Raw genomic sequence first — 16,854 nt, 5'->3', positions numbered from 1 at the left:
CTTGATTTATAAGATATGGAAATGCCTGAAATGTCTTTGTCAGAAAAAATCTTAGAGGAGGACATTCCCAGGTATTGAATTACCACACCTGCTAGAATAACAACTGCAATGGAATGAAATGTAATAGTAAAAAAAAATACAGGGCAATAGCTAATAGCAAGAATTGTTGCTATGACCTGGAGCTCCTCAGGAAAGATAGAGCAGAATAAAGGAGTTTTTCTTGGTACAAAGTTCATCACATGGTGACAGTGACCCATCTGTGTCATGCAAGCATGCAATCCTGAGAGAAGGAAGGAAAGCTGTTGCTGGTAGAGAGAGTTCAGGTAGGTATGAGACTTGCTTCTGGAGATTTCTAGCTAGTTACATTTAAAGCAGGATAAATCTGAAAAGGAACAGAGAAGGACTACCAAGATAGTCAGAACCTGTCTTACAAGGGAAGATGAAAAAAGCCAAACCTAGATCCAGAACAATGGCTGCAAATGGTAAGACTCATTGCTACAGCACAATCATGGAGGATTCCCACAAGCTTTTAGACAACAGTGCTGATGTGAAGAAAAAATTGGAACAAGTTCAGTTTGAACATATTTAGGCTTGAAATTAGATGGATTTTGATTATTAGGACCACAGGATTCTGGAGCAGCGATCCTGTGACAACAGTGGGGTGCAGATCCCAAACAGCTCTATGAAGAAACTTGAGAAATTCATTAAAAAAAATGACATGAAGGTTCCTGATGGATAACATGCTAAACGTCACTTGGATGACCCTCAGTCAAAGCTGAAGAGCATTATGCTGGATCATAAAAATCTTTCTCCCTCCAGACATAATTTTTCTGTGAAGTTTAATATGCATTGGAAAGTATCTACTTTAACTGAAACTATGAGGCATACTTTGATCCCAAATACTTCAGATCATCCTTATAGATTGGAACATAGATAGTTAAAAAAAATAAAAACATATTGAATCTTTATTATGTCAGACAAGCATGCAAGCTTACAGTCCTTAGTGGAGGTGGTATATGCTCATGTGTCCTCGCACACGTGCACACACCCACACAGAAACCTGGAAGCCTTTCTCTGTTTTCAGGAACATTTACCAAGAAAAATTTAAAGCTGACTGAACTGAATAAATGATTCATTTGACATGTCTTCAGTCTGTAGCACTTAAAGTGATATCATTGGCTCGAGAGAGTGCTTTCACACCTCTGGGCCAGGAGGTCACAGGTTCAAGTCCTGGCTGGGGAACCTGGAATTTCTCCATTTTTAAATACTTGTGTATTGTGTTGGCCAGTTTTACTACTGAAGGTGTTTGCTTATTTCCCAAGTTAGGGGCATTCTGAAGATTTGTAACAGATGTTAAAGAAGACCTGGGGATGTGAAAAGCGTTATCACCGGAAGACTTTCACCATGAAATGGGTTGGATCATAGAATGAATCATTCACTGAGCTGTGGTTTCCTTTTACCTTGTTTATACTCCCCTTGTATTTGAGGATCTAGATGCTGCACTTAGAAAGAAGGAAATACAGGCCTACCACTGTAAGTGATACATTTGCAAGTCCCTTCTAAAACAAATTCATGCTTTAATAAAAATAACCTCTAACTTTTGTGTCCCAGCTTGTCTTGAAAGCACTTCCATTTTTCATAACAAGATTTAAATGTCCTGTTTAAGTAGCATCCAGCATAAAACCAGCAGGAAGATAGAGAATTTCTATAAGAATTGATCCATAGAAATGAAAAAGAAATCCAGCCTTTCATCAGCATGAAAACAGAATTGACATAGCTGCTAAGATTTCTAAAAACTACTAATGGGTGCTTGATCAAACAAACCCCATTGAAAATGACACTAAACATTCAGAGCCTGAGACAAAAATAAGTAACACCTGCTGAAGTATTGCAACTAAACAGCAACATCTTAACAACAGTAAGACTGATAAGTATTTTGATGACATCAAGGAATAAACTCAAAATACTAGTTCAAAGTCCTCATCAAAATAGTGCAAACCTGAACTGTAGTGATGTGATTGAGTACATCTTACTTGTACAAACAATTCTGTGGGGCAGGCCTTCTTGTCATTAAACAAAGGAAGCAAAGACAGATTGTTTTCAATTACATCGGTTCTAACATTATGATCTTACGATATCATCATATTACAGATAAAGGCTTTCACAGATTGCATCCAATACCAAAATGTTAACTACTGAAATGTATTCTGTCTGGGCTCATTGTGGGGTTAGGCTGTACTTTCCCAAAGAACTTTTAGTAATTATCCTTAAGAAACCTTTGTGTTATTTGAGGTTTGTCATTTGCAATCTGTAATAATTCACCAATTGAGGAAAATTAGAAAATTTGATACTTCTGGTTTAGATAACAAAAGCAAAACATCCTTTCTTCATTGCACCCAACCCCAAAAAACTCTGTTGGATGCCCTGCCTTCAGAAGTTCTGCTTCCTTGGTCAATTTACTGTTACTGCCCTAAGACCCAACTGTCTCCATCCAGAGTCCATGCTCTAGTAACTGTCAGCAGGACAGGCACCAATGGGTTTAGCAGATGGGTCAAAGCATCCATGCCAGAAAATGGAGCAACTGGCCAAGACTGAAAAAAACTGAAATCTAAAATAAGGCCATATACACCTCATGTTAACCTGAACATGTAGCATCTGAATTACAAACCTGCTGTGCCTCCAGAAGCTCCTGTGAGACTCTTACGGGACTGCAGTACATTTTAGACAAGGTGTCTTGTTACAGGGTACAGGAAATTTGAAGGGAGGAGATAGAAGTAACAGCTAGAAAATGTTGAGTAAGGTGGTGTGCAGGGGTCAGTGTTTATTTTAGGGAGACTGCCTATTTTTGTATTTGTAACATGATCTTCTTGGAGTCTGTTACTGCAGTGCAGTACCACCTTTGCTTCAGTAACACCTTAGGATGCTGGGAAGGTGGAAGTATGTGCCCCTGAACTAAAGATATGCTGGTCTGTTAAGGCGGGTGCTTTCTCCTTCTGTAGCTGGCTGCCTGGAGAAGTTTTAATATAGAAAAAGGGCATAAGGTAGGACTGGGACTCTGCAGTTTTAACAGATGTCTTAATAACTATTTATTGACGGGGGGGGGGGTATATCACTACATCTATAACTAAGAACTTGTTGGTGATCTGACTACTAGGGTAATGCCATGAACACATTCTTAGGCAACTGTAAAGGACACCAGCACTCAGTTTATTGGCCTGCTTATGTGTGTAACCGTATACATACCTTTTCCTCTTTTACTGTAAATTTTAAGTTCTAGTAGTTTGTGGGTTTTTATGGAACCACTCTATGGTTAGAAGATCTGCAGAAAGGACAATGGTAGAACTCCAGTCAGTAGATGTTACAGATGCTCTGTGGGACTACAAGTCACATAAAGAACTGCTGAAGACTTATGTTGTACTTGAAGTTTCTCTTTATCTCCACCTCAGCATTTGCAAAGCCCAGACTAGGAAAACACTGAGGGTAGTGGGTAACGTGAATCATCTGGGGTCTTGTATAATGTGGGATTTTTCTTGGCCAATTTCACGTTTTTTTAATACAGAAACCCACATCTGTGCTGGTCCTATCAGTTTCCTGTTCTGTGAGGAAAGAGAAATAGGCACCCTGAGCATTAGATTCCTCTGCCCCGTTCTAGACATCTACTTTAGGATGAGATGGTGTCCTAGAAGTGATTATGTCTTTCCATGGACTAAAAAGGCACACTGGATGACTAATTCAGGGGCAGCCCCTTGGAGATGCCTACATGTGGTTGTTGAATTCTACCCCTTCTGGCAAAACAGATTCTTTGGATTGCATTTTTGTTGTAAGGAACTCTGTGTATCCTTTGTAAACATTATGAGTTAGTTCTGGGCTAAGCTTCCATATTATGAGAACATGGTGTTCCCTTCAAGTTCTGGCTAATGTCACTCATGAAGATCTGGAAGTACAGGGAAAACCTATGTGTGTAAATGATGAGTTTCCATCTGTCCTCTTTTGAGATGGTAAAGATCAGTAGGGAGGCACTGGATTAATTTATGAAGACCATTGTTCATCTTTCCATTTAGGATGGCATTGTGCCTCCTTCCTTTCTGGTAAGGACTCTGGACAAATGGATTATCTTTTGGGCTGAAAATATTAGAGTGATGCGCCTTGAATATTCAAAGTCTTATGCTCAGTTGTGCAGATTTTTGGCTGCTTTCATTTCTGTTGATGAAGATTTTCAGTGCTTTTTCTGAAGTTTAGAAGAGACAGGCAGAATAGCCTTGGAAGGGTTTTCCTCATGGAACCTCACATTCGAAGTGTACATGGAGGTCAGCAAGGAGTCAGAAAGCCATTTGTGAAGTTGTGGCAGAAACAACCTGACTCTTACTACAACTGAGCTTCTCCTCAGTGACTTAATTTAGAGTATCCCCATGTGAGGATATGAATATCCTTCTTAACTTCCAGAATGTTCATGGAAGATGTCAATGAAATTATCTAAATTGTCAAATAGCACAATCTAAATGCAGAGCAGAAATATCTTCAGCTTTGGTTCACAGATGATGCAATCTCCTGAAAGTGCATAAACTTAACCAACTCAGACTGATGTCTAGAACCTCTGGTTGGGAAGGGACATATATTACATGTAATAAATGCTTTCTTGGCTTTGTCCTTCTCTCAAGTGATTTCTTCCATGGTGAAACTGTTGCATTCTTAAATAATTTGAAGGAACTGCCTTGGTGTTGATAGCTTTGGCTCCTTTTTTGTGTGTGAGATGGTGACAATTCTGAGGAGCTGGAACAGAAATAAAGCTTGTTTTATGGGCAGGAGCTAGGATTGGCTGTGGTGCAGTTGTTTCATGGTTATGTCAGGAAAAGCGCTTTTATATAATGTTTTGCTTTAAATACATGAAATATGGAATAATTTTTCTGACTAGAGAATTTGGGATTTTTAGGCCTCTAGATACAAATAAGGCCCACACAGGCTTGCGCAGGTACAGCAACTGTATATGCAAATTAGATGCACATTTGCACAGCTGCACTTGTGCTAACAAGCATCTAAAAGCCAGTCAGTCCATCCAATTTATGTTGCGTTGTCTCTGTCAGCCTAGCTTTCATCACCAATTACAGCTAACATCTGTGCCAGTACGCATGTGCATCTAGCTGTAATCCCCTAACGCACTTGTTCTATATACACACATCTGACTTAAAAAATGTCCTTTACATTTTTGGAAGCATACATCAGCTTCCTTTTACAGTTACCCTAAGTTATACAACAAGCAGTCTCAATGCTTCATTTGCAAGTTATGAGAAAAACTTAGAAACACATGGAGCAACGTAGACTATATTAAAAACACAAATCTTTTTTTCCTCTTGAACTGCAGTTGTATTGTCGCTGATCACAGCCAGGAGGTAAGCAAGCAGAGAAAATAAATCCATATAGAAAAAGGTTTTATCATTGATGGTGAATTACATAAAATTATTATTATCTTTATTTTTTACTTTACATGAAAGGTTATTTTGAAAGTGAGCTTTAATTTCTGTGACAACTAAAATGTTTTGTCATTCAGGGGTAGTTACACATTTTCCCTTGCTCTCTGCCCCCTTACCACCTTCTCAATCTAAGTTTCCTACTGTCATCTCCCTAGGGCAATATCATGCTGTTCTCTCATTTGTAACTTGCTGCAACCTTCTGTGCGCCAGTCATGCTTTTACCCACAAATCTTACAGCACTCTGTTCATTCAATTCCCTTCCCCGGAAAACTGTGACCAGCATACAGCACAGTGACCCGAAATATACTGTTTTTAATTTGAACTGTAGGAACATAGCATAGCAAGGGGGAAAGTTTAAAAAAACACAAATTGCACATACATATCTGTCCTGCTGTAACTTGTTCTATCCTCCAGAGCGGGACTCCGATGGGTTCATTTTTCTCAGGCATCCAGGTCTCTAGTTTACCTTATTTCAAAACGCCAGTTCTCATGATCTTTCCAGAATGTGGCCCCCCAAATACCTTTCAGTCTTTGTAGTATCCTCTCTGCCCACCCTTTTCTTCCCTGGAAAAAAAAGACAAGCTCAGCAAGGTGGCATAGAAAACTTGCCATTGTTATTGGTCCTGAATTTCTACTGTTGGTTTCTTAGGTGGGTTGCTGTTGCTCTCCTTGGGTTTATCTCCTGAGCACCTAGCAACTGAATCAACACATTACAAAAGACAAGAGATAAAGTCTACACTACTCGGACAACGAAATAGAACATACAGTATTAAAAGAGTATTATAGGTAATTCCAAATTGTCACAGTGTGTATCAAAACAATGAGAGAGAGAGATAGATATATATATAAGGAGGAAAGGTGTATACATTCTAAAGTGACTTAGGACTATTTAAATGCTCTGTCAGCTTTTGTATTGAAGTGCTATATACAAATAATGTATAAATTATTAAAATATTAGAGTGTATTAACAAATGGTTAAGCATAACAGACTTCAAGAGGTTAAGAGATTATTACCTTTGTATGTATAGTCTTGTAGAAGACCTTGATGTAGTTACAACTCCTTGTAACAAATACCAAGTTTACAGTATGCCCTAAAATAGCTCTTCATCATTTTGTAGCAACTAATTTACTTATAATGAGACCTAAAAATGCAGACATTCAGAACTTGACTGGCGAAGGACCAGTGTGGCAGGAAACAAGTTTCTATTGTCAACATTTCTTTATTCTTCTTTAGATAATAAACAACTTCGTGTTGGCAAACGTGCAATGTCAAATAGTCTTGCACAATATTCAAACTACCCAACTTTCATGTAAATGAGAGCTTCAGCCCTATGGATTTTCACATGTTCCAACTGCTTCCTTCAGAAGAAAAACATTGTTTCTACCACCAGTATCACTAAGTGCAAAATTGGCACTGAGTAATCTGAGAAGGCAATGTCCAGGTTCTGTCTAATCCTTTCCATCAGATCACATTCATGTGGAAGGAGTAGTGATCCCTCAGACATGCTTGCCTTGTCCTGTTGCTGTTCACTGTTTTTGTGTGGTGGTTTCTTCCACACAGGCCAGATGAATTAGTATTTTGCAGTAGACCATAGATTTCCTTTGCCAAGAAATTTGTGTGCATCTGTGAGAAAGTGCTTTTACACTGCTGCACAGCTTTTCTCTGTGTACATATCAAAGCCTTTGGGCATAATGAGTAGCTCAACACAAAACAATGAAGGAGTCAGTCTGAGGTGATAACCTGGCTGTCCCCGTATGTGGATGTTATCTGGGGTTAGATGGGCGGAAGGAAGAACAGGATGTTTCTGGTCCTATGATAGCTCTTAAAACTATGCTCATTATCATAGTATCTCACTGGGAAGCTGTGCATTAAGGGATGTAAGTAACATTTGCTATATGCTGTTTATTTTCTCGTGCTGGCTTGGTTTCATGTGCCATGGGATGTCTCTCTTGGGCAGTGTACTTTTAATCTGGGAGAGGAGAGGGTTGTTTGAATATAATTACTGTATATAAATATATTCTGGAGGATGCACATCAGAGGAAATCACCTTGCACTTGAAGCAGAAGGTGGTGAGATTTACAATGACTTGTAAGTTCTCTGGGGAGTTCATTCTGCAGACTTGAACTGGCACCCATGACAGTTCTGGATGTGCACAGACAAGCTTTGCCTGTACTGCACAGTCTGAGCTCTCAAAGAGCCAAGTTGTTGACCACAGAATTCAAACAGACTTTTGAACACTTTTCTGTTTTCAGTACAAAATAAAACCATTCCAGGTGGAGGAGACACTACCTGTGAAAAAAAAAAATACAATGCTGGGCAGCAAGTGGGGCTGTGCTCTGCACTGTCTAGAGGCGGTCTGGATTTATCCAACTATTTGCTGTCTGGGACCGTTCTACACAGCATGAGGTTTCTGGCTCTGTAACCATCTGCAATTCTTGGATTTTGTATTTTCTTAAGGCTTTTTTTCCTCTCTCTCTTTTGGTGGTTTTCTTTCCCGTCCTTACTCTGCCTGATTCTCAGAACACCAGGCAATCTTCACAGAAACAGATGCTAAATAGTCTGTAGCAACAGTAAAGGAGCACCTGGATTGCTGTATTTTAACAACATTTCTATTTTCAAATAAATTGTCTTGTATATATTTTAGCAAATGGTAATGGAAACAGAGGTGACACAATAAGTCAAATAAAAAAATCAAACTCTGCATCAGCATTTTAGACATGGACTCTGACACCCAAAATGAAGAGTTGCTTTGGTCTGCTTCAACTTGTGTAGTTGGAGCCTGTTGGAGAGAGGCCGAAAATCAGAGTATAACTTTTTCTCCTGTGCATTTCCCCTTGTCCTTTGAGGTTCACAGCCAAAGAGGCTTTGCACAGCACTCATACTTAAGCCTGTGGTTTGAAGATGCAGTTTGCAGATGAGTGTGGGCTATTTTAGAAGGATTTTTCATTCTGTGATTTCTGCAGGTTGGCTGACAGTGCCAGGAACATGGCCCCACTCGTTCCAGTTTGCTTCCTTTGGGGTGGCTTCTGCTATCAGCCGTGATGGTCTGGGATAGTCTTTGTTCCACCAGAATGAGGGGTGTAACCATAGATAGCCCTGGAGAGGGGTGCATTGGCAGTGGGTTACACAGCATCCCTCTGCTCTTGCTTCCCATGCAGGCCAGAAGAACCTGACCCATAACTTTTTGTACAGTTATTGACTCAAATCTATCCCTGGTGTTATCCCTATTATGACTTAATAGTCTGTATTTGGCTCATTAACATTTTAATGACATTCTTCTTGAAGAGAGAATGCTTTGTAGAAATTGCAGATTTATTGTGTTTCTAGGAAGATGTTTATTTCCAGCTAATATGAACCACAGCTCACTGGGACTAACGTACTGCAGCCTGTGTTACAAGTGTGATTAGGTTTATATTCTATTTTCTTTCCCCCCCTCAGAGGATTATGCCCAGCTGTGCAACATTCCTGTTCCAGGATCTCGACGGCCATATGGACAAGATGCTTTGGTTGACTTTGATGAGCACTACACTCCAGAAACTAATCCATATTTTGTTGAAGACCGTAAGCAAGTTTCTCTGTTATGTAAAATACTTGAAATGAGGGTTGTAACTTGGATTATTTCCCTGTAGCTGGCTTCATTCTTCTGTTTGCTTCTGAGTAATGTGGCGTATTTGTGTTTTAGTTATTCCTATGACACTAGCTTTCAGTCAGGTGTTCTGGTTCAAGAGCCAGTGTTGTATAAGAGTCCAGTTGGGCTCAGAGTACAATATTAATTTTTAATATAGTGAAACAGTTTGTGCCAAGTGTACTAAATTTGTATTTACCAACAGATTTACAGCTAAAGGTCAAAAGGATTGCCAGTTTTCCTTCTTACAAATTAATTTTCCTTTGGAGCATGGGACAGATTTCCTTGGAGTGCATTGAGTTTAAAAGAAAAAAAAAATCCCTTCACGCCAGCTTTCCATGATTTTCCAGCAGAATTTATATGGGGGAAATGGAGAGCATGCAAGTCGTTCTCGCTCAACAGAGAAAATGTACAGCACAATATGATCAGAGTATGCGTGCATATAGCCTTCGGGCTAGATGGAACAGCCTGCCAAGCAGGGTGCGAGGGATTGCATATAGCATCTCAGTTTTACTTCAGGACTATCAGGGTTCTTTATGGGTCTGGCCCAGCTCACTGTTAAGACTTGTGGGAGACAAATGCTTACACATCTCAGTATCTTCCTCAAAATCAGCCACCCTGTACAGGTCTAGCATATTTCATCAGTTTTAGAGAACAGAAGTGGATGTATCAGAAGGAACTGGTAACTTTCTGTGCTTTTTACACATGGCCTACGAGTTGCCACTACCTTCCTTCCCAAAGTGCTTCTCCTGTACAAGGAGTTGTCTTTAAAGTAACAGTAATAGGTCAAAACAGGGCAGGAGGATTACAGCACACTATTAGAAGGGTGGTATGCATTTCTTGCGCATATTGCACTTTATGCATTTATACAGAACTACATAAATCGGATTAATGAGTTCATTACTATTTAGCATTTAAATTACTTTCTAGCTCTACACAAAATTGTGAAATGTCGTGTTTCCTTATATCCAGGTGATTTTAATTAAACAGTACTTGATGTCTAATTGAAATGTCACACAGATGCTAACTACCAAACACAATGAAAAGCCCAGAAAAATGACTGGGTAACCAATGTGATTGATAAAATACTGAGTGGGAAAGAAGCACTTCGCAAGTTATAAGCAGTGGTGAATAAATACGATAAAATAGTGGACAGTTTTGAATCTACAGCTGAGTCCGGTCTTAGGGACAGAGGCTTAAGAGCTCATGTCTCTTGCTGTCATCCTGTCACTGGATCAAATACAATGGCAAGCAAATGCATAAGAAATCCAAAGCACACAGCTGTATGACTGTCCTGATGAGAGGCATATTCCCTAACAGATACAGTTGCCACATGTTTAGGGCATCAAAGACTTCAAGGTCACAATCCTGCTGCAGTCTGTATGAGGAATACAACAATACCTCCCATCCCATAGCAGGGCCATGTACTTCAATGTAGTATTTGTCACCTGTGTGCAATCAACTTCTACAGAACTAAATACGCCTATTAGAATTACAGCCCAGGTCTCATCCAGCTGTTTTGAAGAAGAATATTTTGTGAAGTAGAACTTGCTGTGAGTGATAAATATTTTGGCTTCAGCTAGTTAAAATTACAACATACTGTATTTATCAGAGAGAGAGGGGGAGAAAAAATATGTATATATGCGTGTACATATGTCTATGTACACGCATATATATGTACATATATACTGTATATGAAATAAATGATGCCTTTATTTAAAAAATATCTATGTGTTTGGGGGGGCACCTTTCCCCTTTCTGGCACTGTTTGTTTCCTAAATTAGCAAAGATGTTAATTTTAAAGGACCCTCATGAGCCTTCTGCAAGCTTTATTAGAGGACTTGAGAACATAAGGAAACTTGGTTAAGTTTCTTACTACATTGTTACCATATATCATGACAGTTTGCTCAATATCCTCAGTACAACTGCACTGAGATGTGATTTACTAGGTTTGTAGACTATATAAGACTATAATGTTTCCCAGTTAATGTACACTTGTATACATCCTATGTATTATATATCTTCTTGAGATGTGGCATATGTCAGCAAGTACTTATGTCGCATTATGTGTTCAGTGTCTCCAGAATTTATCCAGTGTATGACTGACCAGCATGATCCTTACTAAGAATTCCACCATGCTAGAGAAAATCCAGGAGAGAAACAATATACGTAGTCAAAAAGAGGGGCAGTGGAAATGACAGTACAGAAGTTAAATGGAGGATGATACAGAAAGGAGAGAGTAGGAAAGGCAAAGCAGGTTAAGAGGAAAGAGGGCCTCAAGAACCAAGACAGGATGGAGTAAATATAAAAAGGCTTGAGAACAAGCACAAGGAAAGGGAGAAATTCATATTCCTAGGTAGCTTTGCAAATCTACATATCACAACTGTTGCAACAATATAAATCAGTAAACAGGTTTTAGATAAACCAATGGTTTGTTTGTGGAGTTGCTATATTAATTATATGTTACGGGGCAGATGGGGAGATGTATCCTACTCTATTCCACTCCAGCTCCAATTTCCCCTCCATTTCTATGCTATATATTCATTATGCTGGTAAACCTACAACTCTCAAATGTTCTCAACTTTTTCCTCAGAAGTGCTTTTGATGTGATGGGCTGCCATCTGCAGTCCTGTTACATCACTGCTCCGTGAATAGAAAGCTAGTGAAAAAACTTGTGCAGGACTAACAGGAGCAATTCAGTCCTAGAGAGAATCTCTGAACATGTAAAAATGTCAAATAATTTTTTTAAGTATAAATCCTTCCTTATACATAAAAGCATAACTGTCAAAAAGGCCCTAAGTCAGGGAGCACAAAAGGCACTGTACAAACCACTGAATACAAAGACAACTCTTTAGCTTTGACTACTCACCATCTAGAATTATGACATGGAGCAACTGGTAGATTATAGGTATTTGTACTGGCACCAGTCGCTGAAGTACCAGCCAAAGGGCTGTTAACCAAAACCACAACAGGAAAGCAGTCTCTGATTTCTTCTTACTTTCCTTAAGGCAGTTGAAATTCTTTTTTTTTTTTATATGTTTTCTTCTAGATAAATTAGAATGCATCTCTTCCTCCCTACACACACCTTATTTTTCTAGAATACTGTTTTAAGAAACTTTTACCCCAAACTGCACTACCATTTCTTACCTTTGTTTCCATAAAGGCTGGTACATGCAATTCAAATAAAAGGTGCTATTTGGAAAACACTGATTTATCCTTTAAAAAATATACTGTCAAATTATGCAGTTTCCTTTACAAAAAAAATCACAGATTTTTAACACAAATTAAAAACTTAAGAGTTCACAAGGTTATTTAGTTTTCATCTTGAACCATATCACAGCCCTTTTCTAGTGCATTTAAAACTCCAGATGGTGCAGATCTGCTAAAGCTGACCTATTTTCTGCAAAGTCAAGTCACATTCCAGTACACTTCTGAGAGAATTTCAGACTCTTACTATATATTTGAGTATACTGATTCAACAGCTCTGTAACTTTCTTGTTTGCAATTCTTTCTCCACCCAGGTTTTCTGAACAGCTTTGAGGAGTTACAAGCAGAGGAATGTGGTATTCTGAATGGATGTGAAAATGGCCGATGTGTAAGAGTCCAGGAAGGCTACACCTGTGACTGCTTTGATGGTTATCACCTGGACATGGCCAAAATGACTTGTGTTGGTAAGGATAGCATATTACTTCATCTTCTTCTGTTAGTCTGTCAGTTTACTCAGTTACTTGACCTAAGGAGGGGCTGGAACAAAGGGGTTAGAGATGATCACCTGAATTGTATTAAAGATGCCAGCTTTGTTTTATTTTACTGTAAAGGCCAGTAAATATTGTTACAGAAATAACTATGTCGGTGTTCCTCACTTCATCTTGGTCATTACAACTGTGTTCAGTTAAGAGCCTAGAAATGAGCAGACACACATTTGTGTAATGAAGCTTAAACTTCTATCAGTAAATTAACACTAATATGCAGAACAGATGTTTTTCAAAGGCTTTAGTGAACTAAGAGGATGGAACTGGATCCAGACTAGAAGAGTAATTTTAGGATCAGATTTTTAGAGCAGTTGAATTACCTAAATATGCAGATAACCAGTTGGTGGGGTTTGGCCCCTGATTTTCACTGATTTGAACAGTCAACAAACTCAACTATTCCTCTCACTCAAGCAAGTAAATCTGCACAACTACTAACCAGGACATATAACGACTATGTCTTCAGTTAAAACAACAAAACATGGGAACGGCAAGTGTCAGTGAGAAGATGAAGCAAAACAACACTCCTCAGTGTAGAAGCCTTGTAGAGACTGTGCATGTGTATTTCAGTTTAAGGTCTGTACTAACCTTGCTTAGCATTACACTTTGTAACCCGCAGCTGAGGTCTCCCAGCTGTATCATGATAAGCTGCCTGTGTGCCTTGTAATCTTTAGGACTTCAGGACAAGCTGGCCTCCTTAGCGAGAAAAGATAGAGCTCCTGTGTATTTCAGGCCAATGCTGCACAATATTGAGGGCAGGTAGTTTGCTGTTCGCAACTATTTAGTTGACAACACCAACAGCTCCTAAAGTATTTGGGTTTTTACAATACAGATATTATAGTGAGAACTTGGAGCTTCTTTCTTACAAGCCACTTTTCAGTCATCAGATAAAAACCTGTAAGTCATTATTATACTTTTGTTTTGCAGCTTAGGCTGAACTTGGTCTTGGTAATCTAACAGTTTAAGGCCGTTTAATACACTATTGATTTCCTGTGATAACTTCAGCCATTTCAGAACTCATCTCTTACAGCTTTTGACCCAGCCTGATTCCACCCGATTTGAACTGAAAATAAAGTTCTCAGTGTATTCATACAGCATGTTCTACTCCTGACAATGCTGGAAATAAATTAGTTTTACCTACACACCAGACTTAAGTACATGTCTTTTGATGTCCCCTTTTTGCAGATGTGAATGAATGCAATGAGCTGAACAACAGGATGTCTCTCTGCAAGAATGCCAAATGCATTAACACAGAAGGTTCGTACAAGTGCTTGTGTCTCCCAGGGTACGTACCTTCAGACAAGCCAAACTACTGCACACCACTGAACTCAGAACTAGACAGTGAACTGGAGTAGAGGAGAATCTCCGTATCCTAAGCCCGTATACTCTGCACTGTATAAAGAAAAAGAAGAAAAGTATTTAACTTGAGAAGAGAAGGTACCAGAGTGGCAAACGTAAGGGGAGAAAAGCATTAAAATGTGTCAAAGGTGAGACATGATGGGCTGATTGTCTATCAGCTTCACTGAAGTGACAGACCAAATGGACACATTACTCTGTATGAAAGAAACAATCAAGTATATAGTGAGTTCATAAGAAAAAAAAAAATCTTTGAAAATAATCAAAAACAGTGCTGTTATTTTAAACAGAAGAGCTTTGGTTTTTTGGTTTGTTTTTGTTTTTTGTTTTTGTTTTTTTTTTTACTATTGCTTGATTAATTTGGCATTTAAATAGTGATGGAAATATTTTATATTACTATGTCATTTTTTGATTGTTCAGTTCCTTGCCTACTGTTTCTTTTCAGACCTTTTTTCTGATCAGTACAAATTCTATGATACAGATATTCTTAGGCCATTTTATAAGAACTGTTACACAGGGTAATGCTCCTCCTTCTCTGGAACATTGGTCAGTGACTTTTTTTTAATTTGCTAGTTGTCTGCCCTGTGGAGCAGGCACCATTTGTTTTCAAATGTTTATATACCTTGGCGAAAAGTCCTTATATTCATTTTGTATTCTGTATGGTTGTTACGGCACTTAAAGTCTTTAGAACCTTTCTTGCCAAGTTCAAAGCTGCTAGTGGACAACATTGGATTCCTTTTGTACATTAAAACAAAAGATTTTTAGCTCATGTCTGTATTGTAATGTGTAAATTGAAGACAAGAGAGATCTTGTATGATTACCCTAACATATTAAAGCTGTATATTAAAACTCAATAAAATCACCTTTTTTTTAGAAAAAAGCTATTTACTAATTGTAGGCATTTTTGTTCTTTTTTTGGTGTTTCTGTTACAAGAATCAATGCCACAGGTTTACAGTACTAGAGTTAATTTACATTACAATAGTTACAGGGAGTTGTCTAGCTCGTTTTTCCTTCCCATGCTGTTTTAATAAGACCAGAATCTGAATTAGTTAATGCCTGATGTTAGGCTTCCAGAGGGAAGATTTCAAACACAGACCTACGAGACTGTTTGACTTGGAAGGTGATTCCCATGGAATTTTTCTTCTTTCCTGGTTTAGGCATGTTTCCCACTAAATCTGCAAATAAGGCTCTTCAGTATGATGGCCTGGTTTTCAGAAAATACTGAAGAGAAGGGGGAGAATTTCCTTTTCTTGATGAACTGTACCTTCCCATCAGCTCTATTTTTCAGTGGAAGGAGAGAAAGAGATTAGGAGAATGACATATGTTTCACTTTGACCTTCTCCAGAGTGAAAAAGGTTGCTTTGGAAATCCCAAAACAGGTCCTTTTGATATTTTCCAAATGAAAGATTTTTGCTGTGTCTTTTAGACTAGCCTACATTAAAAGGAAAAGGTTAATGTAAAACTTCAAAAAGTGAGCCAAATTGGGTCCAATTGTCCAAAAATTAGATTTTTATTTCTCGTTTCACCAAAAAAAGAAATACTTGTTTTGGTTCTGAATCAAATTTCTTTTCCAATATTTAGGTCAGCCACTGAACCAAAAATATCGTAAGTTGTATTCCCTTCAGTACTGTGCACTCAGTAGATCTCATTAAAGCCCATGTGGCTATTAACGTGCAGAAGCATCTGTCCTTCCCAGGGCTGCTCCTCTATATGCTGGAATTTGACACTAGCACTAGGGAAGATATTGTACTTTTAAGATCTGAGTATATGTTAAAATGCAAGAAAAATTTCTGAATAAAACTGTGGAGGGAGGGATCTTTAAGGAAGAGACTCTTTGTAAAATGCCCAACTCCCTTGACTTTTCTAGAATTAAGGAGAGCAGTGGAGGGCCAGTCACTCTTCTCAGTCAAAAGAGGTAGACCACAAACAGTAGAGCTCATCTATAATTACAAAAAAAAATAATTAATTCTTGCTTACCTGCTGTGGTTAAGGAAGAAGGAAGGAAGGTCTGGTCTTAACTAGGGAATTCTGTAACTAAATAGCTCTTAGTTGTCCTGCTTAAGGTTAATCCTACAATCTTAATAAAAACCAAAGTCACAGTTACAACCTTTCACTGGATTCAAGATGAGCTCTGGTATGCTTTCAGCTATCATGAAAATTCATAGACAAGACGGTGTTCCCCCTACTCCCACCTCCAGACGGCCTCCTCCTGCTTCAGAAATTGTCTGTGTTCACCTCTGAAAGACAGTCTACGCCCCGAAGCTGCCATTGCAATCAGCATCACAGCCTCATATTTTCAACATCCCAGTACTCCTTCAATTCTTCCCTAGCTAGGGAGTTAAAATGGCAATACGAGTCTCTGCTTTTCCTGGGACTACACCAGTATGACAGCTGAGGAAATAACACTCAAACTTCAGTACCCTTAGAAGTCTTCGCCTGGGGGCAAACACTGTACTGAACATGTAATTCTGAGCCGCAAGATTGGCTCCTTGCTGATTTATTACATCTTTTTAAAACAACAAGTTTAGAATAGCCTGGGACTTTGCCATTCTCAGACAATATACACTCCAACCCCCTTACTTTGTGTTATTTCAGACAAAAAAACCAACCCAAACCCAAGCTGTTCCATGAGCAACAGAACTAAAATGAAGCCA

General features: G+C 38.7%; 1 protein-coding gene across 8 annotated transcripts in view; it reads left to right on the top strand.

Moving 5' to 3' along the window:
* The window catches only part of LTBP1 (latent transforming growth factor beta binding protein 1), a 204,459-nt gene extending 189,381 nt beyond the window's left edge, over nt 1-15,078 (top strand). For all 8 annotated transcript variants that reach the window (XM_030035532.2, XM_030035533.2, XM_030035530.2 and 5 more), the window contains 3 exons: nt 8,908-9,030; nt 12,616-12,765; nt 14,029-15,078. In XM_030035532.2, coding sequence (XP_029891392.1) covers nt 8,908-9,030; nt 12,616-12,765; nt 14,029-14,198 — 443 coding nt within the window. In that variant the 3' untranslated portion in view covers nt 14,199-15,078. The remainder of the gene's footprint in view (nt 1-8,907; nt 9,031-12,615; nt 12,766-14,028) is intronic.
* Nucleotides 15,079-16,854: the final 1,776 nt, after the last annotated feature.

This window comes from Aquila chrysaetos, chromosome 13 (assembly GCF_900496995.4).
Source record: "Aquila chrysaetos chrysaetos chromosome 13, bAquChr1.4, whole genome shotgun sequence".
In the NCBI taxonomy this organism is placed as follows: domain Eukaryota; kingdom Metazoa; phylum Chordata; class Aves; order Accipitriformes; family Accipitridae; genus Aquila; species Aquila chrysaetos.
Note: the sequence above shows the minus strand (reverse complement) of the source record. Positions and strands in the feature narration are given on the sequence as shown.